Raw genomic sequence first — 25,850 nt, forward strand, 5'->3', positions numbered from 1 at the left:
TTTGTTTAACCCCAAAGGAATTTAGTAAGTCCATAAATGCGAGGGCTAAAGTGTCGTTAGCATCATCTACATGAATGTTAAAGTCACCTACTATCAACACTTTGTCAGAGTTAACAATTAGGTCTGATAGCAGATGTCCAAATTCTTTTAGAAAATCGGCATATGGCCCTGGGGGTCTGTACACGGTGGCCAGAGTAAAATATAGCGCGGGTTTATTATGTATTTCATTAAGTGCAACATTAATGACGAGCACTTCAAATGAGTTAAACCTGGGCCTTATTTTCTGAGTAACAGTGAGTACATCTTTGTAGATAGTGGCGACACCACCACCGCGACCAATTAGACGGGGCTCGTGCTTATAAAAATATCCTGACGGAGTAGACTCATTCAGACCAATGTATTCATTTGGTTTAAGCCAGGTTTCAGTGAGGCAGAGTGCGTCAAGGCAATAATCTAATACCATTTCATTAACAATAAGTGCTTTAGGCGTAAGGGATCTAATGTTGAGAAGTCCAAACTTTAGAGGTAGACTTCGATTACTTATTTGGCCTTTTTCTGGTTTAATGGTTACCAGATTGTTTCGGCTGGATTTAACGAATTTATTCTTTTTTCTCACTATTCGGGGAACAGACACAGTTTCTATAGTACAAGCTATGTGTGTGCGTCTATTAGTATGGTGAGTTGTATTGTGGCTGATATCTAAAGAATCTGAGGTATGACTTACCGCAAGTCAGATGGTTCGTAATGTCCTGGAGATGTTGTCAGAGAGGACCGCTGCTCCAGCTCTGCTAGGGTGCAGGCCATCTGTGCGGTAGAGCCTAGGACGCTCCCAGAAAACATTCCAGTTATTAACAAAGGGTAATCTCTGTTGTTGACACCAAGATTGTAACCATTCATTGAAGGCAAATAATCTACTGAACCTCTCGATTCCTCTCTGAAATGTCGGAAGTGGTCCAGATACGACGATCTTTGTCGTGGGTGATGTGCTGCGGACCTTCTCGACCAGGCTCCTGAAGTCCTTCTTTAGGATCTCCGTCTGCCTCAGCCTGATGTCGTTGGTGCCAGCATGAAGAACCACAGCTCGAATGTTCTTCCTCAGGGCCGCAGGCACCTGTGCAGCAACATCAAGAACACGTGCACCAGGTAAACAGCGCGTGTACGCCTTACCTTTAGCTGTGGTAGCACGCATGTGCCGGACAATGGAGTCTCCGATGACCAGCGCGTCGTGTGCCGTCTCACGGAGAGGAGCGAAGCGGTTTCGGGTTGAGATCTCGAAGACGGGTGGTGGCGGAGGAGGAGAGGTCCTCGCCCGGGGCTTGGCGCGCGTCTTCCGCTGCTGCAGTTTCCAGGCCTCGTGGTATCCCGGCGCCGGGGTGAAGGAAACCTGGGCGGGCTGCGTCCTCGGTGCGTTGGACCTGGGCAGATGGTGGTTGGACCGCGGAGTAGAGGTTGTCGGAGAATTCTCATGCCGAGAATTTACCTGGGACAGGTGAGCGTCGGTCCGCGACAATTCCAGCGTGGCTTTCCGCTGCTGTAGCCGGGCCAGCTTCACCTGTAGGTCGCGGATCAGCTTCTCCACGGCCTCCATCTCCAAGTCCACCGAGTGCAGCTCCAATGTCTCCTCACCTGCACACAGAGGCAGAGACCCAACCGAGACCCAAAATAAAAATTATCATATTAAAAACCACTGGATGATCACATAATAAAAAACTTTATTATCAAAAATTAATTGATAATAGGGTGGTGTAGTGTGGTGTAGGTGTCGCCTTGCACCTCCAGGGTTCCGGGTTCGATTCCCGTCTCTGTGTGTATAGAGTTTGCATGTTCTCCCCGTCCCTGATGGGTTTCCTCCCAAGACCTGCAGATTAGGCTAATTTGTGTTAACAAATCGCCCATAGTGTGTGTGTGTGTGTGTGTGTGTGTGTGTGTGTGTGTGTGTCCTGCGATGGATTGGCACCCTGTCCAGGGTGTACCCCGCCTCGTACCCTAAGCCTCCTGAAAGAGCTTCCAGGCCCCCGCAACCCTGATTACAGGATAAAGCAGTATAGACAGTGACACTCACTCACTCACTCACTCACTCATCTTCTATACCGTTTTATCCTGGCTTCAGGGAGTACACTCTGGACAGGGTGCCAATCCATCGCAGGGCACACACACACACATACAAACACTCACACACTCATTCACACACTACGGGCAATTTGGAAACACCAATTATCCTAACCTACATGTCTTCGGCCTGCTGGAGGAAACCCACCAAGCACGGGGAGAACATGCAAACTTCATGTACATAGAGACAGAAATCCCAACAGACTTAGGGCACAAGGCAGGATACACCCTGGACAGGGTGCCAATTGCCAATACATCCAGGGAGCACACATACACACCCACACACTACGGGCAATCTGAGAATGGCAACTAGCCTAATCTTCATGTCTTTGGACTGCGGGAGGAAAGTGGAGTACCCTGGGGAAACCCACCAAGCACAGGGAGAACATGCAAACTCCACATGCACAGACCCCGAGATGGGAATCGAACCCGAACCTTGGAGGTGAAAATGAATTCATTTGAATTTATTATTTTAAGTTTAAAAAAGTCCAAGCCTTGGCTGCTAGCCACATGATTTTTTGACTGTGTTAAAACAGTTGTGACATTTCAGTCAACAGCTAAGTTCCTTAATTAATAAGTAAGTTGGTGTAGAAAAAGATGCTAAAGTGAAGTGCTGTAGCTTAGATTGTAATCCTTTCCTACATTCCTTACATCTGAGGTCGTTTAGCGATCATAAGCTCTGAAACGAACTCAAACTATAAATCAGAAGAATGTCAGAAAAACAGTTTAGAGGAAGAAAGGCTGGCTTGTTGCTGTGTGTGTTGAGCCTCTGTGTGGATGGAACTGAGAATAGAGGCATGGAAGAAGATAGCGGAAATTACACAAAGTGCTCGGAGAACACTGAGAACACTGTACAGGAACACAAAATAATGTGAGTCATCTGTCCACGAGTATCCTGTTAAAGCGATAAACCAGAGGTGGAAACTCAGTGCATGTACTGTGTGTGTGTGTGTGTGTGTGTGTGATGAATTTCAACCTGCTCAAGAGTGCATTATTTTTTTTTTCAGCTCTGTTTCTAGAGAACACACCAGTTTAGCAAAGTTTCTTTTCTTATAAATAAATTATTATGAATGGCTACATCAACTTTTGTCACCAAAGGTTTTTGCTTTAACAGTATAAAAATTATTACATAAGCATAACTTTGTATAAAGTTTCCAGGACCAAGACCTATAAAGTACTAGAACCAGATGTTGAGTCTTATTAACAGACATTAGAAGCTGAAATAATTAATTATTATAAATATGTCAAATTTATGTAATAAAAGTAACAATTTTGTCTAAAAAACATAATACAAATTATTGGATTGTAGCAGGTCTCAGTATTAGATACACACAACCTCAGACAAATAAGAACCTACTGTATAACTTGTTGTACCATGCCACTGTATATTCAACAAAAATGAAGCCAAAAAAAAAAAAAACATCTGTTCAACTGTTCACTGTTAATTATCAGCCCTTTATTAATAGATCATAAGTAAAGGTCTTAAAGAAGAAATTGTAACTGCACATTGATCTGGAAAGAGGTATAAAATCATTTTCAAATAATTTGGAGTTCATCGTTCTACAATGAAAAAATAAGTTGAAAGCGTTTAAAAATGTTGCCAATTTCCCCAGATGTTTACATCCCAGCACGTTCAAAATTGAGGCCATCTGTCTGACAGCTAAGGCTTGGTCGGAATTGGGTTGTGTAACAGAACAATAATCCAAAGCACACCAGCATAGAGTAAGAATGGCTAAAAAAAATCATAGCATCAAGGAATGGCTTTAATGGAGTTAAAGTCCCAACAGCAGCCCAACTAAAATGCTAAGACCTTAAGAGAGCTGTGCATAAAGTACAGGGTTATACAGAGATTGTAGGCTGCCGAATGCTGGCGAACAGGTAAGGAGGCAATACCGATGCTCAAGAACTGATAACAACTCGATAACGGCACTTAAGAATCCATACAGCAGCGTTATGACGTTTTTGAATATGCTCCCAAAGGAGGCTGTAAGGTCGCTACCGAACACTCCCGAGCTTGTGTGTGGTCATGTGACTACTTGTGGTTATTTTTACTGCGCCTAATTGGTCAAACGGAATCATGTGATTATTGTTGCTGCGTCTGATTGGTGAAACACAGTCATGAGGTAGATTCACCGGCTGCATGTGTAGAATAAATGGTTAGAAAATTAACAAGTCGAGTGTAGCGGAGTAAGAGTAGCGTTTCTTCTTCACAAATCTACTTAAGTAAAAGTAAAAAGTATGGTGCAGTAAATAGAAGTAATTTTTTTTTCAAAACGTTACTCAAGTAAATGAAACTCGTTACTACCCACCTCTGGATTTGAGTTCTGCATATTCTCAGATTCCTGGTTCAATAAGGCTCAGTTTTGACACCAATTCTATGCACAGTATGTACGTATCATGTACAGTATTGTTTTCTGAGATATGGCCAGTGTGGGTTTGTTTATATGGAGTCCCTCTTTAAACTGTCAGACTCTTTTTTTTTAGAATATTTAAATGAAGATTCTGTGTCAAAGTAAGGAAGAGGGAGCCCTCAGATAAACAGGTCACCAAGTCTGTGAACACACATAAAGTTCCAGTTGCAACAGCAATCTAGGCGGTTTACTGGCAGTTGCAATGATTTTCCTGTATTTCATGGTCTGTTTTCACCCTGTATGAAGTTATTCTGTCTGTTTATACCCTATGTGGAGACGTCCTGCTGGTGTTCTGTGCAACAATCTGCCTCCTGGGGTAAAATTCACAGACTTGCATTATTAGTAGTGATGTGACATTTGCACTTTTTAAACTGCTTTACAATCTGCATTAAAGAGTCGACTTTGAACGCCTTGTGAACTGTTTGTGTCTTTTCTTACCTTGGCAAATCCCCCAGACCTGAAGAAGAAGTACTGTATGTGTGCAGCAGTGCAAGAGGAACCTGTTCAGCCCACAGTAGTATCTCTCATTCTCATCTTCTCTTGACAGAAGAGAACTTTGATCAAACTTTTGATTCATTTTGCTTTTAATTGGAAAAGAAAATGAGTTACAAAAGTGCAACACAAAAAAACAACAACACATTTTTAACCTTTCTTTTATGTAGTATTGGCTAGGGGGCTAATAGTGCAAATAATTTACATTAATTTACTATAAGCCTTTTAAAAAAATTTGAAAGCAATTGGTAATAATGTTATCATACCTAGTGATGATAATGTGGTGGTGATGATGATAGTTTGCATTACATATTTTAAATGCATAAGAATATTATTGAAAGAATTTATTTATTTCAGTCTCTATTTTTTTATTGTTTACAGGTTAATTCATGATTATTATTATATAATTTGCCCTCATTTAATCATATCTGAGTTAGTTTAAAAGTATGCCTGTGTATGTATGTTATATTTTTTGCCTGTTTGAAATACTACATACAAATATGTAAAATGTGATCTACTGTAATTGCAACAGAGCAATGTGGAGAGTGCCAGTGAGTTTAACCGGTTCTATCCCAGGTTTGACTGCACCACCGCTGAGGTTAATTGTGCCTGTTCAGTTCTCATTTCCCCTCACCTTCAGCTACTGTGTTAATGAGAGACTCGCACCCAGTAGCACAGGAGCACTTTAGAGCACTGTACTTCACCTTCTTGTTCCAGCTGTAGACCATTTGATTTGAGCCACGGCACCTTCAGAACTTCTCTGATATATTAAACAGTGAGATCAGCTAGTACTATACCATAATGATAAAAAAAGAAGCAGCGATATTGTACTTAATAGTATTGCATGGAGTGCATGTACTGTAGTGCTCATCTGGTGGAGCAAAGCCATTTTTTTTGCAGCAGCAGTTTGTTTACATGACTATGGTTGAAAATATGAAAATTTGTATATTCTACATGAGAAGTTTTAATATAATTTTATTTGTAACATAGTCTTGAGTTCTCCAGACCTCCTGAAGGACTTTTCTGGCTCTTGTTTTTCAGTCCAGTCCCTGTACCTGCGCAGTCTCAGAAAAATAGTTTTGTTTGTCAAACCACACAGTGTTCTACTGTATGAATTATTCAAGCATAAAACATCTAACTTAAGGCATAAACCTGTTAGAAACAGGTGCAGATAAAGACAGATGATCAGGCCGGTGATTAGTGTACAGTGGAACCTCGGATTACGAGTTACACGGTTTACAAGTGTTCCGCAAGACAAGCAAAGATGTTCGACAAATTTCGACTTGAAAAACAAGCATTGTCTTGGTTTACGAGCACCAAGTATCATGTTTAACGCATATGCTCCTTGATCACAACTGAGCCAACGTTTTTTCTCTCTCTTGCGCTGCGGAATGGTGGGTAATTGTCTACCCTGCTGGGTCTTAGTGCTTGTCTCTTACTGGTATAATCAACATCCGTGCGCGCGTGTAATGTTTACTATTACACTGTGACCACGTGTGTGCGCGTAAATCATATTTTATTTTGTGTTTGTAAGCGTGTTTGTACAGCGTGCGTGTGTGCTTACTAACGGAATCACTTTTTTTGTTACACACACACACTCGCCTTTACAGCCCCCCTTCTACCGCCTCCTCCTCTCGGCTTCACACACAGATACAGACGGACACTCCCTCCCCTCTCCCCTTTCTCTCTTACACAGTTACCCTTCTCCCACTCTTTTCACACACACGTGTGCACACAACCGAAGCACTTGTTTATCGGAAAAATAAACAAATCTCTCTAATGACACTTGATTAAGCAACACATTAACAGAATTACAGCTGTAAAAGAAAAATAAAACAAATTAACCTGCACTTGACTTTTGAAAAGAATCACAACTGATTTTTACACTGCCAAACTTGAGGTTTCTAATCTGGTACATAACTGCCCATAACTTCACTTACACAAAACTTTTTAAATTTATGGTGCAGGTTCAACTTCAGGCAAATACATAGTACTGCCAAAGTTTCATTTAATTCTGTCCAGCCAGTTTTGCCCGATGCTGTGACAAAATCTTGCTGGACAGAAATACAGACATATATACAGACAAAACATTTTGGAGACTGGTTCGGGTCCTCCAATGTATGAAACTTAAATATATAATTAAAAAAGTGAGTTTTGACCAATGTATAGGCAAAACCTTTCTTTTAATCATATAGATGAAGTTTCAACTCTTGTAAAAGGTCTCAAATCAAACACTAATATTTTGCACCTGCAAAGAAAATTCAACCCATCACTGACCTGCACTTGAACAACCTCAGGCTGTTTTCAGATATCTTGCTTATAATTTGTGTCATTGTTCAGCCTTAGCTCATTTCAACTGAAACTGTACAAAATGTCCAACACTCTGGAAAAGGGTGAACATATTAATGTAAATGTTTCTAAGCATGTTTTTAAAACACTCGGTTACTGTCACCCTCGATGTGTTATTATGGTGCTACTATGATGTTAGCTTTTGAAATTAATGATGATTTCCTTCTCATGGTACTGCATTTTTTTTAGCATTCTATAGTTTTTTCTTTTTTATTTATTTATTTGATTTGTATTTGTAGTAATTCTTGTTATACTCACACATCTCTTTAGCTTTCTGTGAGTGCCTGTATATGTTTTGTTAAGAAATGTTTTCTTTGTCGGTCTAATCAGCATGTAGAGCCAAACTTGAAACAGAGCTGTACTTGAGAAAGCGGAAGCATTAGATCTGGGCTGTGAAACCAATAGCGAAGTGACGATCGCAAAGCAAGAAGGGGGAAAATGAGAAACTAGGCAAACTTGTAAATGTAAAAGCCATTAAAGAATAAATTAAGAATTGAGTGAGGGCACACAATAATCCGGCAGTGAAACAATGAATTGTGCTGGTTTAAATGCTGGGGAAAATCAGCGGTGATGAGAGACCGGTGTGCGGAAGCTATGGTCAGAAGGTGTGGGAGGAGACATGACAACCTAGGAAAACATGACCATGTGGGGTGAGCATAACAGTGCTGGAAAGGAAATTTCAAGTGACAAGACTTTGAAAGGTGCGTGTAAGCTGGCAGTGTGACAGTCCCCTGGTCTAACGATCTTTATGCGGGATGCATCGGGGTTTCATCTATACAGTAGGAGTCTGTAATCAGTGCTGCGTCAAGAATAAATCTAGTTGGGACCCAGCTTCTCTCTTCGGGTGCGTAGCCTTCCCTACTACCCTGCTACTTGGCAGCCATGATGTTATGGTGGTCAGCCTGTTTCTTGCACTGTACGCCCTGGTGGATCGTAGCAAGGTTTGTCTTGCTTGTAACAATGTCCGTTTACAGTGACAGACAAAGTGTTGGGCCAAGGGCCAAGTGTTGAACCTCCACGTCCTCCTGTAGTGCTGAGAACAGCGGTGGCTGGTAGCCCAAACAGCACTGGAAGCGCCTGGTTCTTTCGTTCAGTTTGATCATTAAATTGGGGGTGGAAACCTGAAGATAAACTAGGGGTGGCCCTGATGAGCTTACAAAAGGCATTGAAGAAACATTAGGTTAACTGTGGTCCTCGATCAGAGACAATGTCAGTGGGGAGGCCATAAAGATGGAAAACATGGAGGATTAGTTGCTCTGCCATCTCCTTGGCTAAGGGAAGCTTGGGAAATGGAACAAGGTGAACGGATTTGGAGAAACGGTCTACGATGTTCACGATACAAATATTCCCATCAGACGAGGCCCTTACAGTACAAAGCCTAGAGAGATATGGGATCAGGGACGGTGAGCCACAAGTAAGGGTCTGAGAAGGCCAGCAGGGGGTAGGTGGTCATGTTTAGTGGGCACAGATCTCGCAGGCTGCCACAAATATGGACACATCCTCCCTCCTACGTGGGCCACCAGAAGTGCTGCTAAACGACAAAACGGGTCCAGTCGAAGCCTGGGTGGCAGGACAGCCTGGATCTGTCACTTCATTCCAAGACCTGTGAGCATAGATGAAGGGAAACAAAGAGGTTATTCGGAAGAACATTACTTGGACCAGGCTCCTGGGTCAATGCCTGCTTGACTTTAGTCTCAATGTCTAGTTCTATGGCCACAATTAGACAGCCAGATGGCAGAATAGTGTTGCATGTCATGGGATTATGGGGAGAGGAGAACTGTCGTGAGAAAGCATCTAGCTTGGTGTTTTTGGAGCTTGTCTGGTAGGACAGGACGAAGTTAAATCTAGAGAAAAATATTGCCCATCTAGCTTGACAGGCATTGAGCCTTTTGGCATGTGAAAACTCGAGGTTCCTGTACAGGAACAGGAAGAGGAGCTCTGTTCCCTCCAGCCAGTGTCGCCTACGTCTTGGTTCATCTCAGCTGGGGATAGGTGATGGGAGTTGAAAAAGCAGGGGTGTAGTTTGATATCCTGTGAGGATGTCTGGGTCAGTATCCCTTCAACAACGGTGTTGGATTTGTCAACTGCTACCACAAACTGATGGGACAGGTCGGGAATGTTGAGTTCAAAGCTATGAGATCCATCAGCACTGTGATCAGTTGAAATCGTTAAGCTGAGCCACAGTCGAGAAAGCGGATGCGCAAGTTCGAAGAGTCCAATCAGCATGGGTGTTGAGAAAGTGGAAGTGTTAGATCTGAGCCATAAAACCAGTAGTGAAGCGACGAATCTGAATCATGAGACAAGGGGGACAATGAGAAACTGGGTGAACCTGGCAACGTGAAAGCAATCGAAGAAAAACGTGAGGGAAACGAATGAAAGCACACAATAATCTGGCAGCGGTGTGTGTGAGCTGGCAATGTGACAAGTATGTTTGACAATTTGTCTTTCAAGATGGCGGGTTTTGCTAAATAAAGCCCGATTGGAAAACCGAAAGGTAACTTAAAAAAGTATAAATAGAAAGAAAAATAAGTATTGTATTAGCTTACAATGCCTTCTTGATTAAATTGCCAATACTACTACTACCACTGCTACTACTACTAATAATAATAACAACAACAATAATAATAATGATTATTATTATTATTATCATCATTTTTATTATTATTATGCAAGCCAATACAGACACGTGAACATCACCAAATGAATAACATAACACAATTTGACAGCAAACTAGGAACAAATACTGTATATGGGACGGTGGAAAAAAAAACACATACTGTATAGAGAAAAAAAAGACCTTCAAAGACCATTTGTATTGGATTATGGGATGATTTGGTTCTTACATAAGCAAGTGGAGGACTGAACAGAGGAGATGTCTGTGAAGACAGATAACAGGATCTACTCAGACTGATATCAAATATGTAGGGAAATTAACAGATGGGTAAACCCCATCAAAAGTCCTACTCACAGTGGATACATTAGGGAAAATGTAAGAAGATTCCACCTGAGGTAGAAATTTACCAGAAATTAAACTGGATAATTTGTTCACATATACTGTAAATACATGCAACTGAGATATTCATATACTTCAACATCCATGTCTCTGATCATTCTATAAACGTACTGGCACGGCAAAGCTGGGTTGATCCTCACACAAGGTCTATTAATAAGCAAAACCTTATTTATTATTAAACCTGGAGTATAAGTCATTATTTATGAATTTTCTTTGATGGATACTCACATGATTAATCATTTATTGATTCTATTAGATCAAAGGTCATTCTATAGCAGCAGGGAAAAAGGTGAATAATTATAGTACTGTACAATAAATATTGAAAGAAAAAAAGAGGGTGCTTCCAAAGTGAATAGTAGTCTCGGTTGACCCAAAAGGTCAGGGTGAAGTCTGAGCCTCTGGAAAGTGGGTTGTGCTTGGTTGGTTGCTCTGAACCCCAGCAGGATTTCTGCAGTGTGTTACACACCACATGACCTACAGTAAGTTACAGGCATAGTGTAGGTTGAAGTGAAGGGCGAAATCACTCGATGCTTGAGTGCCGCATTGCAAATTCACACAGAACCTGTACAAAAATTAAAGCTATGATTGTTTATTTTTATTTAGAAGCTGTATGTTATGTTATATGAGTTATCTCTTTAAGTCTCAAAGACAAAAGAAATCAGCTTATCTTTTACATTACAAACTGTTCGAATTCACCTATAAAACACTAATACTCCCTCTATAAATGCCATATAAACATTTTACAAATACATTTTACCAGCTTTTTTTTTTTTTTTTTTTTTAAAATTTATTGTTGCAGCAAACAAACATGAATAATGTTTGCCATAGACTTATGCATAAAGGAGGTTTTTATTAGTAAAGAAATTGGAATATATTGGTGGTTTTGATTCCCTTCTCAGCCCATACTCTTAAATTATTTATTCTTTATTCTTATTTTAAAAAGGTTTATAGAATTTGACGGTTTGTGGTTAACCAAGGTGCCGAGTGGATCATTAAGCAAACTGTAAATGATTAAGAATTTTGTATCTGTGTATAATCAGCTTGATTCAAGTGACTCATTCCTTAGCAAAAACTAGGAGTAAAAAAGTCCCTAAATGACAACAGAGCTCTTACCAGAAGTCCATCTTACCTTTGACCACCTAATGAGGTTTGCCTTGGGTTTGGAGTCCTTACCCTTCTGCTCCTGCCAGGACTCGTGCTATCACAGTGATTGTCTTTCCGCCAAACAGGCCACCTTGTATAGAACGAATAAATGGGAGTTTCTAATTGAGAACAAATTCACTTATTGATAAAATATTGTTTTAAACTGGAATTACACAATTGGCTTCTGAAAACTTAAATAGTTCTAAACTTGGCTTATCAGTAATGTTTTAAACTAATTTCAATTGAGTAATTACATGATTTTTAATGATTAATAATGTTAATCCTTGAGAATTCATTTGCAAAACTATTCTACTTACTGTACACTACACGGCAAAAACTACAGTATGTGGACACCTGACCATCACATCTACACCTGTTTCCTCCCCAAACTGCTGCCACAAAGCTCTGCCAAAAACACTTTTCCTTTACTGGAAAGCTGAAAAACTTCACTAATATGCCAAAACACCCCATGCAACTTCAAAATATTTACACACCCTTTCAGGCATACCCAAATAGCTTTTTTTTACTTTAAATTGAACAAAACAAGACATTTAACTATGTATAAATATAAAAATATCAAACATTTTATATAAACAGTACATTAGTAGGGTTGAGAAAATAGAACTAATAATATATTTAAAAAAAAATCAAAGCTAGACTTCCCCAAAAGTTTTATGTAAAAGGAAAATAGTCTAGAGAGTTACACCACAAAGGTGCACGTTAATTGACAAGACTGCTCTGAAGTGATTTGCCCACATTTCCAGTGGCTGGGGTTTTGGCACCGGCTGGGAATCAAACTGGGGCCTGCCTGAAACAGGTACAGTACCACTGAGCCACCAGTGCCCTCCAAAATATGCAATAATCAGTTGAAATGTGTTTGCTACTTCATAACAGCTTTAATCGAAGGGCTGTTTGTTCATTGGTGATTTTCTGAGATTGGTAACTCTGAACTTCTCCTAGGGTTAGCTGCAGCAGAGGTATGTTTTGGTCTTTCTTTCCTGGGAAGGGCTTCATGAGAGTCAGTTTTATCATGGTGCTTGATGGGTTTTGCACATGCTGGAACCCTTTTCTTTGTATAAAAATGAGCATACGCTTTGATGTAGTAGACTCCCACTGGCATTTGGGCACAGGCTGGTAAGCGGTGACATCAGGCAGAGTGGCAGCGTGGATCCGCATGGAAAGGCAGCTCCTGCGCAGTTTGCTAGTGATGGCTCTGCTCTTCTGGAATGGCCGAACCAGCCCTTTCCAGCTCTCTCTTGGCTGTGCGGATTTTCCTGGGTGGAAACAGGGGCTGTGACATATAACCTCCAAGCGGCCTTTTCCATTATCAGGATCACAAAATCCGGCTTCGTTCAAGTGTTGCAGAGCTTGCGGCTGTTGTGGCTGCAGAGATCAAAGACACATTTAACTTGACTCTTTGAAGTCCCTGGGGCTCGTTACATTGCCCAGCTAGCATGCCGCTCTTCTGCATTTTTAACGCCTTCATCGAACACTCCGTTCATCGAACACTCAACTTAGTAGAAATCGGCAGCCCAAGAGACCCTGAGCAGAAGAGTAAGCAAGGAGCGATAGAAGATTTGAGGGCACGCCCATCACTGGCGCACACTGTGACACTGCCCCTCCCTCAACTCCGATCTCACAATCGTTGCTGGCACTGCCAAGTAAGACCCCAGGACTCAACCCAAGGTCCATGCCAGGTGTTATATTTTTTCTATATATTTTTAACCTTTACTACAAACTACGTTTCACCTAGAACACGAGAATACACACACACACAAACTCACACACACAGCCTGTGATATCCACTGTATCACAGATTATAACAGAAGTGATTATCTTAAGTCGCATGAAGTACAAAACAGACACGTTTCATCAGGCGGATGTTTTTATCTGAGGCGATCAGCTAACAGAGACACAATCAGGCCAGCTCACGATTTGCTATGGATTGTCACGACTATTTTCTTTCAAACCTGCTACAATTTGTCAAGACTTCGATACAGCAAGCCATTTTCAGGATTTTCATTCATGTCTTGTCAGCACACCTGCATTGTTTGGGGATCATCAATCCATCATCCAGCCGATGTTGCCAAGTGACTGTGACTAGTTGTGAACTAAAATGCTGATGGTTTAGGGAGGTTATAAAGTAAAGTGAGCTGACTGAACCCTGATGAAGTATGTACTGACATAGATTCCCCTGTGGATAAACATAGCGACCACGCCTTCTTCCCTCAAAAACTGACACAGAAGAAAACGTCTCTGTCCCTGAGAACAGATGCAGAGACCACACCTCTTTCTTTTAAGACTGACACATAGCCTACACCTCTTTTCTCAATGATTGACACGAAAACCACACCTCCTTCCCAATGTGACTGTGAGAGAGCATGTGATGTTTGTAGCGGGCCTTTAATTCTTTACTAGTTGTGAGTTAAAATGCAGATGGTTTGGAGAGGTTATGCAGTAAACTCTAGCAAATGTGGGAATTCTACTTTTCTTCCCCAACTTTTGGACATTCTGATTCCAATTCTGATTCCCCAAAATAACATTATAAAGACACTTCAGTTGAGGCCGTGATTTCTCTTGGACCATGGTGAGATGACTAAACCATGATGAAGTATGTACTGACGTAGATTTCCCTGTGGATAAACATACTGACCACGCCTCCTTCCACCAAAGACTGACACAGAAGACCATGCCTCTGTCCTTGAGAATAGAAGCAGAGACCACACCTCTTTTCACAATGATCGACAAAAAAAAATCCACACCCTATTCCTCAATAGTTGACACAAAGACCACACCTCCTTCCTCAATGATCAACACGAAGACCACACCTTCTTACTCAACGATCAACATGAAGACCACACCTTCTTACTCAACGATCAACATGAAGACCACACCTCCTTCCCTTGGGAACTGAGACAGAGACCATGCCTCATTTCCTCATGCACTGACACAGAAACCACACCTCTTTCCCTTAATAACTGGCACAGAGACCACGCCTCTTTCCCCTGAGAACTTACACACAGACCACACCACCTTCCCCGAGAACTAACACAAAGACCACGCCTCCTTTCCATGAGAACTGAAACAGAAACAACACCTCCTTCTCCAATCTCTAAGCACATTAATGGAAAGTTGAATGAAAGGGAAAAATATAAAAGAAAAGGGAGATTTATAAGGAGTGGACTGCAGCTGGAGTCAGTGCTTCAAGAGCCACTACGCACATACGTATCCAGGACATGGTCTACAACCGTCACATTCCTTTTATCAAGCCACTCTTAAACGAAAGACAATGTCATAGTCTTCTTACCTGGGCTAAGGACAAAAGGACTGGACTGTTGCTCAGTGGTCCAAAGTCCTCTTTTTAGATGAAAGTAAATTTTGCATTTCATTTTAAAATCAAGGTCTGGAGGAAGAAAGGAGAGGCACAAAATCCAAGTTGTCTGAGGTCCAGTGTACAGTTCGAACAGTCAGTGGTGGTTTGGGGAGACATTTTATCTGCTGGTGTCAGTCCACTGCGTTTTACTGTAGATCCAAGGTCCAACGTCAGTGCAGCTGTTTACCAGGAAGTTTTATGGAGAACACCAGAGGGTTTGTGGGTTTGTGAATACCAGAACAATTTAGAGTGATAAAATTATCAACAGAATTATACTAATTTTATAAGCAACTTAATTAAACCAAATAAAACTAGATAAAGTGCTTACGGATTCTGATAAGGATGCTGAGAGTACAATATAATGCAGTGCCATAAACACTATGGCTGGATACATAATAGGATTAGGAACTTGTCAGATATAAGTTTAAGTTTAGTAGAAAAGGCTGATCTATAGTACTCAGGAAACTTAGTGTCAAATGACTCTTTTACACTAAAGCTAGAAGTTTATCATTGCACAGTCTCTATTTTTTTTATTGATTTCCTGGTTTATTTATGATTTTTATGAATTTTTTCCTTATTCAATATCATCTCAGTCAGAATGCCTGTTTATGTTTGTCATTTGTTTTACTGGTTTGTAACACTACATACAAATATGTAAAATGTGATGTACTGTAATCGGAACAGAGCGATGTGGAGAGTGCCCGTAGTTTAACCGGTTCTATCCCAAGTTTGACTGTATCACCGCTGCAGTTCTCATTTTCTCTGTGCCTGTTCAGTTCTCATTTTCCCTCACCTTCACTACTGCGTTGACGAGAGACTTCACATCGGAGATCGCAGTCAGCAGCACAGGAGTCACTGTACTTCCCCTTCTTGTTCCAGCTGCTGGTTTGAGTGATTTGATAAAAGGGTTTCAATAATCTTATACCTTTCTATAGCCTAATATGTATTGTTCTTTTAGAGTACTTCTTCACACGTGTGTTTACAGTCCTGTGCAAAAATTTTGAGCCCCCATATTTTTTAATTTTTCTTCCAAAGAGTTCTCCAGACCTCTTGAAAGACTTTTCTGGCTCTTATTTTTTAGTCCAGTCCCTGTACGTGAGCAATTTTTTAAGGTCACACAATGACCTATGAATCATTTAAGCATAAAACATCTAACTTAAGGTGAATCAGTGAGAAACAGGAGCAGATGATGACAGATGATCCCACCTGTGATTAGTATACTGCTGATGCTGAATGCTGAGTGGTTGGAAAAGACTAGAGGGGAATTGAGGTTGCTTTACATAAACAACAGATTTTTTTTCTTTAGTTTTTTTCTTAAGGCAAAAATAAAGTAAATAATAATAAAGTAGTAAATAATGTGAAAAACAATAATAATAGTAGTGTACAATAAATATTAAAAGAAAGCGGGTGCTTTCAAACTGAATATGAGTCTTGGTTGATCAGGTAGGTCAGGGTGAAGTCAAAGCCTCTGGGAAGTGGGGTGTGTTTACTTTGGTGCTTTGAACCCCAGCAGGAATTCTGCAGTGTTACACACCATGTGACCTCACAGGTAGAACGTGGGTTGAAGTGAAAGGTGATATCACTTGATGTGTTAGTGCCACATTGCAAATTCACTCAAAACCTGTCCCAAAAATTTAAGCCTATTATGCTTTCTTTTTTGCTGTTTTTTATATTTTTTTCTATTATGTTATATGAGTTATCTTTTTAAGGCACAAAGACCAAAGAATCTTGTAAACTGTATGATTTCACCTACAAAACACCGATACTCCCTTTATAAATTTAGATATTTTTTATAATTTTTTAGCAATTTATTTTACTGTAAGCACATATAAGTAATGTAAATCCAGTTTAAAATGATTTATTCAGTAACTATTTAATTTCAATTAAGTCATTACGCAATGTTTAATAATATTAATGCTTGCAATTCTGGTGCACACTTTTCACCCATACCAAGAGGAGCTATTCCAGTTACATTAGATGGACTATAAGGACATCTAACCATCACACTTCTACACCTGTTTCCTTCCTAAACTGCTGCCACAAAGTTGGGAGCACAGAAATTTCTAAAATATTTTTGTATCCTGTGAAGTAACACTTTTTCTTCACTGAAAACCCCCAAACTGTTCCAACGAAATAAAAAATTGACCATGAATAGGATTGAGATAATAATAATATATAAGTCAAATAAATAAAAAAAATCTATATTTTAGAGTATGGTAAAAAAAAAAAAAAAAAGTTACAATGGTGTATGTTAACTAACAAGACTGCTCTCAAGTGATTTGCATTGAATGGTCCAAATACTATCAAAATACTACTGTATGCATGCACACACACACAAAAAAAACCTATGTACTGGGTTTCTGAAGAAGCTTGCGTGACAGTGCATTTTGGGGGATGTCCCTGGTGGCGAGCATGACTCTGCCCCCTACATTGTACTTGGGGGCCCTGGTGCGATGGCGGTCCACCTGTTTCTTGTATTAGGTGGCAAATTGTAACAGGGTCTGTCTTACCTGTAGCCATGTCTATTTGCAGCAACAGACTAAGTGTTGGGCCAAGTGAACGTCCACGTCTAACTCTTGTGCTCCTGTAATATATATTTGTTCATGGCCCCTCTTTCTTGGTGAGCCAGAGAGTAGAATTGTCTCTTTGGTAAGGAGGTGCCTGGGAGAAGATCGATAGGGCAGTCATCTGGTTGATGCGGTGGGGTTGACATGGCTCGAGTCTTGTTGAAGACTGCTTAAGGTCATGATATTCAGTGGGAACATTGGAGATGTCTGGGGTTTCCTTGGGCATGGCTGGAGTAGGGAGTGGAGGAAGCACTGAGTGAAGGCATGACGTAGCACATAAGGGGCTCCAGATATCTCCTCAGAATTATTCCCTGGAATCCTTAGGGTAACTGGAAGGGTCCTGTGCATGATGGCCAGGAGCGGGCTCCCATCTAGAGTCCACTGGCACAGAAGGAATTTTTAATGTCTTGGCAGTAGTGGCGCTGATCAGGTTTTGGTCTGAGCCAGGGTTAAATGAGTGCCTGAACTGAGTGAGCTTGGCCTCCAAAGGTTAGGGTTACAGAGAGTAAGGGGCATGGTCCTGGGAGTCTGTCTGAAGGAGCGCCCTCTAGTGCACCCAGCCTGACGAGATGGCGCCTCCTCTAACCAGGCAGTCCTCCAGGATGTGACCTGATCTGTGGCCCCATTTCAAGACCTGTGAGCTTGGGCGGATTTTACTCTTGGGGCCCCCTGGTGGCCACAGGGGCCATAAGCAGTCTCTTAGTTTACTTATGCCTTGAGTTGGCTCTGTGTGCTTGTGTGGATTACTATACCGTAAATTTTAATAAAAATAATAATAATAATAATAATAAGAAGAAGAATACATTTCATTTATAATGCACTTAATATTTGAAGCAAATCTCAAAGTGCTACAAATTAATTCAACCCAAGAGCTCTGATAAAAATCTAAGGTTTAAGACCAGATTTAAAAGCATCAACACTCTGTGGCGTTCTCAGATATTCAGGGAGAGCATTCCACAGTCTAGGTGCAGCTGAGCAAAAAGCCTGATCTCCCATAGTATGAAGCTTGGTCTTAGGAGGTCTCAAAAGATGTACTGATGCAGAGCGGAGGTTGCGTGTATGTGCGGTAATAAGTTCTTTGAGGTAGGGAGGGGCATTCCCATAAATACACTGGTGAGTAAAAAGGGCAACCTTCTAATCAATTCTGAATGAAACAGGGAGCCAGTGAAGAGATTTAAGAATGGGCATAATATGGTCGTATTTACGCCCTCTCATCAGGATCCTAGCAGCACTGTTCTAAATATACTGCAGCTTTTGGAGAATTTTTCCAGTACTCCCAATGAGAAGTGCATTGCAGAAGTCCAGCCTGGAGGAGACAAATGCATGGACTAACTTTTCAGCATCTGCAAAAGTGGGCGCTGGACGCCGTTTTGCAATATTCCTGAGGTGGAAATAAGTAGTCTTATACAGATGTTTGATGAGTCCATTTTAACTCCAAGGTTAATAACAGATGTTGACAATGGTATGTCCTAACCAGAAAGGTAATACTGGTGATGTTAGATGCCCTAACCTGGTTTGGGGTGCCTACTAAAATAGCTTCAGTCTTAGAGCTGTTCAGCTGCAGGAAGTTTTGCTTCATCCATGACTTTATTTCCTTCAAACCAATGGTCAAAGTGGATGATGGCAGAGTAGACGAGGGGGTTGAATTTATGCTGAGGTAAAGCTGAGTATCATCAGCATAGCAATGAAATAAAATACCGTGCCAGCTGATGATACTGTACAACCCAGGGGAAGCATATACAAAATAAACAAAATGGTACCGAGCACAGAGCCCTGAGGAACACCACAGGTGACATTGTGTGTAGCGGATTTAGCCTCTCCCAGGGCAATATGCTCTGTTCTTTCAGTAAGATAAGATGAGAACCAGTTGTAAACAGAGTCAGAGAGTCCAACAGTGTGACATAATCTGTGAAAAAGAATGTTGTGATCAACAGTATCAAAGGCCGAAGACAAGTCCAACAGGATGAGAATCGATGAAAACCAGCATCAGCCGACATCAGCAGGTCATTCGTGACTATAACCAGAGCTGTTTCCACGCTGTGGCGGGGGCGGTAAATTGAAAACTAAAACTGAAATTTCTCAAACAACTTACTATTTATTACAAACTTACAAATTACTGTATTTTGTTTTAGATGAGACTAAAGCTGTGCAGCAATGCACTTTTGAAAGAAATGGGAGGTTAGAAATTGGCCTGTAGTTTTCAAGTACTTCTGGATCTAAGGTGGATTTTTAAAAAAAAACTGGTCTGATGACAGCAGATTTCAATGTAGCGGGAACATAGCCAGTCTGGAGGGAGTGGTTCTCAAAATAGAACTTTCACAAATAAATCAGTCCTCATACAAGTTCATATTATGGACAAAGGCTTGGATTTTATGTGCATAACGGAAACATATCATCAGCCAGAGGTGTTTTTAGCACTAAATGAATCTTGCCCCCCTGGTTATAGCTACTTGCAGAAAGCCCGCAGTACTGGACATAGTGATGTCGGCTGGTAATTAGGGGACTTATAGCACAAAGGTTGGATTTAACCAAAACTGTAGGAAAAGGGTCCAAAGCACAATTTGATGGTTTCATCTTTCTGACAATGACCCCAACCTCTTGCTGCGTAACTTCAGAGAAACAGCTGAAAGGTTGCAGATTCCCTGGCTGTGGGTCATCCATCAGGACAGGCACTGTAGTGCAGAGGAACTTGATAGAGACGAGCAGATGGTATCCACTTTTTTCTTGAAGTAAGTAATGATGTTATTGCATTTCTCCTCTGTAGCTTCCAGATGAGATTGAAATTGTGGTTTCAATAGGCGATTAATAGAAGAGAAAAGTTCCTTCGAATTTCCAGAGCTATTGTTAATGATATTTGAATAAAACTGTGATCTTCCAGCTCTGAATGCTCTTGCATTTGCCTTCTGATGTTCCCTGTAAACTTGTTATGAACAGTGAGTCCTGAGGTCTGTAGACGTCGCTCAAGAACATGCCCAGCTGCCTTCATCTTCCGCAGCTCACATGTATACCAGGGGGCTGAACGTGAGAAGCAGACAGTTCTATATCTGACAGGGGCATAGAAGTCAAGTAGACTGCTAAAGGAATTGGTTGTATAAGTCAACTGACTCAGTCACTGAGGGACATTCAACAGAAGAGAGATGCTAAATATCTTTGCTCAGAGTATCTGGGTTGATCTTTTTCGAATTCCTGTAACATAATTGTTGTTTTACTTTTGTGAGGGAACAAGGGAGTGACAGCTCCATCGAAACGACCTTGTGGTCGGAGACCCCCAGATCATACGCAAAAAGGTTGCTAATGGGTACAGAATTTGTAATAACCAGATCCAAGGTATGCCCTCTGAAATGTGTGGGAACATCAACATGCTGTTGAAGGTTAAGGCAGTCCAGTAGTTGTAAAAACTCAACTGCCAAATGGCAGGAGGGAGTGTCTACATGAACAAGTAGTACAAGGGGATGTAAGAAAATCATGCATCTCAGATATAAACTCTGAGTTTGGTTTAGGGGCTCGATAAATAAGCAGCATTGTCATGGGGAGAGGAGCTTTACACTTAAATACATTCAAATGAAGACAGTGTAGGCACAGTGAGGGGAGACAGATCCAGCCTTTCTTCATAACATGATCTTGTATGAAGACTGATTTATTTGCAAAAGATTGTAAATTAAAAAGTTTTATTTTGAGAATTTTTGGTGTAGTAGATTTCTGTAATGGCCGTAATACAGTAATCCACTCCACGTTTTCTGTCCTGCTTGGTGAATAGCATTCTCGGAAAGTTTCCAGAGCTGTCCGACAGAAATCTCGTGGTGTTTCCCATGCTACAAACACCTGGAGTAACATTGCTCTGATGACGTGTTTGATGAGTGACAGCAGTCGATGGAATGGATGAAGCAGAACAGCCAGGCTGATGGTAAACAAACTTTCTTTTATGGCTGCAATGCACGTTGGAATGGAATAATTGTTATGACTTAATAACTGCAGAATGGCGTATTTTAGCTTCATGCCGGTCGCTGGAAAAACTAGCAAAACAAAGTTACCCATGCGCCAAAAGCAGAGATGCAGACTCAAAAACTCCAGTGTATCGAGACCACAGAACAGACGCCCAAAGAAGCACTCAACGTCTTAGCAGCGCTGAGAAACACCAAAAAAAAACAAAGGTAAAAACTAAACAAAAGTTAAAAAAACAGCCTTCAGGTTACTAAAATAGTCCATATAAAAATAAAAACAGCAGCAGGAGAAGCGGTGAACAGCCAGCGCCAGCGTCCTCTCTCCACTACCAGTACTCAGTAACCATGTAACCAGTAAGATAAAGATTAAATTAAGTTTTAATTATTATTTTTATCATTACTTTTGCTTTTTGCTGTCTTTCTTACGGGTTTTCATCCCTAGTGTCCCTTTATGTTTAACTGCACAGTTAAATGTGTGTATATATTTTTAATCTGTTGTTTTTTTGTGGCTTTGGTAATATGCAGGAGCCCGCATTTATTCCGCTTGTTTGGCTGCTTCTGCATCACTGCTGCATTACACTTATCTTTAATTTAATATGAGGATTTTTCGGCTGCCAAATTCTAGCAAACAGGTAAGGAAGCGATATCAATGTACAAGAATCAATAACGACTTGATAATGGCACTTAAGGATTGATACAGAGGCGTTACTGAGGCTATGACGAAAAATTTAGTTGAAAGGCACAGACGAAATTTTTAAACATGCTCCAAATTTCCTTCTGAAGATAACCTCACTAAAGACATACAGAATTTACAATGAGCCCAAAAGAGGGTGTAAGGAGCCGTTACCAACCACTCACGAGCTGTACAGAGGTCATAAGGAATTTGCACTGTTGTAGATTTGATAGCAAATTTGGCTAAGTGGAATTGGGATTTATCCTTCCAGTTGCAACAGCAATTTGGGTGGTTTACTGGCAGGTGCAATGATTTTACTGTACATCATTATCTGTTTATACCCTGTATGAAGTTGTTCTGTTTCATCTGTTTCTACATTTTTACAGTTTTCTTGAAAAACTGCAGGGGGGGTAAGGGGGACCTTCTATATGAGTATTCTGCTATTAAAAGCATGTGTGCTGTATAGTGCTACAACTATCGCAAGCTATTTGCAGCTCCTTTGATGCCAAGCCTGGCAAAGATCTTGCACGGGGAGCAAGCAGCAAAATCCCTGCACCCTACTTCTATGGGCTCACAGCAAGCCCTCCAACCCCTTCTCTGGCAGTCTTCTATGAGCTCTTGGTACTTGAACCACTTGCACTTATTTGCCTCTTCCATGCGGTCCAAAAGAACTTGCTTGGAAGATGTAGTTGGCCTGGGGAGCACGTCGTAAATAGCTTGGACCAGAAACTTAATACCAGAAGCAGGTGAGCCCCCTGCTGCTGTATGTTCATCGTCCTTGCTCGGACCTTATCTAGGACCAAGTGGCGTCTCGCCTTGCCCTGAGACTTGTTGTACTGTGGCTCTGCCAGCTTGTTGTAGCGTGACTCTGCCAGCTCAAGTCACTCGTGTGCTCTCCACTTCCTTCCTATTCGCATTTTAATGCCTACTGTTGTTACTCTGGAATCTCCAGAGCCTTGGTAGACTAGTGCCTCTCTTATATGAAAAACTCTGAACTCCTCCTTCAGGCTGCTAAAGGGAAGCTGATCTTCCTCTTCAGGGTCTCTACTGTAGACATAGCCACTTTGTACACCAACAGCAGCCAGAGGATTCGTGGCAAGATGCCATGCTGGTATATCCATGCCTTGAATCTGCCAGGTAAAACAGACTTGTCTACTGCCGACAACCAAGCAAGGTCCAATCCGCTAACAACCAACCAAGCTTCAAGCTTCTTAATAGTTGTCTGTACTAATGCAGTGTCTCTGGAGATGCAGGCGAAAACCTTACCTAGTGAGTGGTTTCTCATTAATTTATGGTATTACTACGCCATCCACTGAGAAGCTAAACTCTACCACTTTCTCTTTTTGGATTTTGTTGGCTTGAAGCTCATTCTAGCCCAAGGAATGAGCCTAACCAGGCCCTGAAGAATCCACCTGCACCCAGGTAGACTGTCAAGTCTTCCATAAAGGTTCGAGGGGCTGCCGGATCCCAGACTTGCAGGGGGCCTCTGCACTCTATTTCAGGAGCCTTGACCAACATATTCATTGCAAGAGCAAAAAGGATCACAGAAATCTTACAGCCAGTAATAATCCCTTTCTTGAGCAAGTGCCAGTTTTATGTAATGCTCCCTGATGTAACTCTCAGTCTAAAGTTACTGTAATAATACAGAATAAGACCCTTGATCTTACAGGGTATATGGTGTCGGTCTTGAGTCGTCTTAACCAGCTTGTGGGGGATTAACCTATATGCATTGGCACAGTGATTGTCTTTCTGTCAAACAGGCCACTTTGCATAGAACGCGTAAACGGGAGTTTCTAATTGGGAACAAATTCACTGATTATGGATAAAACATAAAACATAACATTTTAAACTGGACTTACTTTAAAACTGGACACAATTGGTTTCTGAAGATTAAAATAGTTCTAAAGTTGGCCTGCTTATAAAGATTTTCTTATCAGTAATCAAGTCATTACATGATTTTTAATAATGTTAATCCTTGAATATTCATATGCAAAACTATGCCAGTTACACTATGTGGCAAAAGCTATGTGGACACCTGAAATCCTATCTACACCTGTTTCCTGTTTGCCACAAAGTTGGGAGCAGATTGTCTAAAATATTTTTGATGTTCCACTGGCTCGCCCCTCAGAGACCCAAGCGGGCCTCTTCCGATCACCTGTATTCATGGAGATCGAAGGGAGGTTCCCGCGGCTCGTTTTACCGTAGAGGATGGACACCGGAAATACACAATAAGAGCTGGCGTCGTTGCTAATTTACCTGTCCCTTTAATTCTAGGTAGAGACTGGCCCAGCCTGAATCTAAGGCTGCGAGGGGAGAAAAAGAGGATGCCACAGGCGAGACGCCGTCCAAGACCAAATCCCCTGAGACCAGCATGCCTGGCACAGACAGCGGACGATGGCGAAGAGGCTGAGGCGGAAGCTGAGACAGCTAATCCCTTTAAGGTCTCCCCTACTTTGTCACAATAGGTCCGAAATGGAAGCGACTTTGCACAACTACAACGAAAAGACCCTCGCCTAAAAACTGCTGGAACCAAATAATATAGAGGGGTAAAACCGAAAAAAAGGAAAATGAGGTCTCTTGTACTACCGCGCCGAAGACAAGGAGAGCTGCATGATCTTCTCATGGTGCCGCAGAGAAAAACCGAAGCGGTCATGCATCTATCCCACACACACCCCCTTGAAGGACACCTTGGAGCGAGAAACATGACGGAGAAAATCCGTGATCGCTTTTACTGGCCGGGGTTAAAAGCAGAGGTGAAGAGGTTCTGCCAGCGATGACCCGAGTGTCAAAAAACAGAACCACGAAAACCAGCTCCTACACCATTAATATCCCTACCGATCATTAGCGTCCCGTTCGAGAGCATCGGAATGGACCTAGTTGGCCCACTATCCAGGTCGTCGAAAGGACATGAACACATACTGGTCATTATAGATTATGCAACGCGCTACCCAGTGCTGCTGAGAAAGGCGACGTCAAAAAACATCACAAGGGAGCAAATCGTGCTATTCAGTAAAGTCGGCCTGCCAAAAGAGATCCTACCACCCCATTCATGTCGAAACTAATGGCAGACATCTGCCGACTGCTACAGATTAAACAAATCCTCACACCAGTCTACCATCCACAGACCGATGGGCTAGTGGAACGATTTAATCAGACTCTGAAAAGGATGCTAAGGCGAGTAGTAGACGAGGGCGAACGTCTACTCCCCTATGTCCTACAGTATTTGCAGTCAGAGAAACACCACAGGCATCCATGGGTTTTACACCGTTTGAGCTTCTTTTTGACTGTAGACCGCGTGGATTAGTAAATGTCGCAAAGGAGGCTTGGGAGGAACAGCCGTCCCCATTCCGGTCAGTCGTTAAATATGTACAGAACCTTCAACAGAAAATAGACCGGGTCCTGCCAATTATACGTAAAAATATGGAACGAGCACAAGCAGAACAGAAAAGAACATATGAGCGACCCGAGAGTTTTAACCAGGTGACATCATACTTTTATTACTCCCCAGCGCTAACTGCAAGTTCCTAGCTCTGTCACGAACGGGGTGTAATGGCGGGTGTTGATTGCTGTGGTTGGAGAGAGCAGGCATAAAGACAGAGGGGTTGTGTAACCAAAAAAAGTCCTTTAATAATGGTTGTTACAGAAATAATAAAGACACAAAACAAACAAAGGAACAAACAAACTCAAACAATATTTAATACTTAGGGTTAAACATGGGCTCTCTGGCAGGACACAGACGAAGGGACACCAACAGGCTCTAATACCTGTTACATTACGTT

The 25,850-nt window shown here is 41.5% G+C and overlaps 1 protein-coding gene across 1 annotated transcript; it reads right to left on the minus strand.

The window, feature by feature from the left end:
• Positions 1-23,192, minus strand: LOC128505561 (uncharacterized). Its single transcript, XM_053476065.1, has 4 exons — positions 23,010-23,192; positions 12,632-12,900; positions 921-1,415; positions 1-818 (listed from the first exon to the last, which is right to left on the minus strand). The coding sequence occupies exons 1-4, from the start codon at positions 23,190-23,192 to the stop codon at positions 731-733; spliced, it is 1,035 nt and encodes a 344-aa protein (XP_053332040.1). The 3' UTR covers positions 1-730.
• Positions 23,193-25,850: the final 2,658 nt, after the last annotated feature.

Source organism: Clarias gariepinus, chromosome 17 (genome assembly GCF_024256425.1).
Source record: "Clarias gariepinus isolate MV-2021 ecotype Netherlands chromosome 17, CGAR_prim_01v2, whole genome shotgun sequence".
In the NCBI taxonomy this organism is placed as follows: domain Eukaryota; kingdom Metazoa; phylum Chordata; class Actinopteri; order Siluriformes; family Clariidae; genus Clarias; species Clarias gariepinus.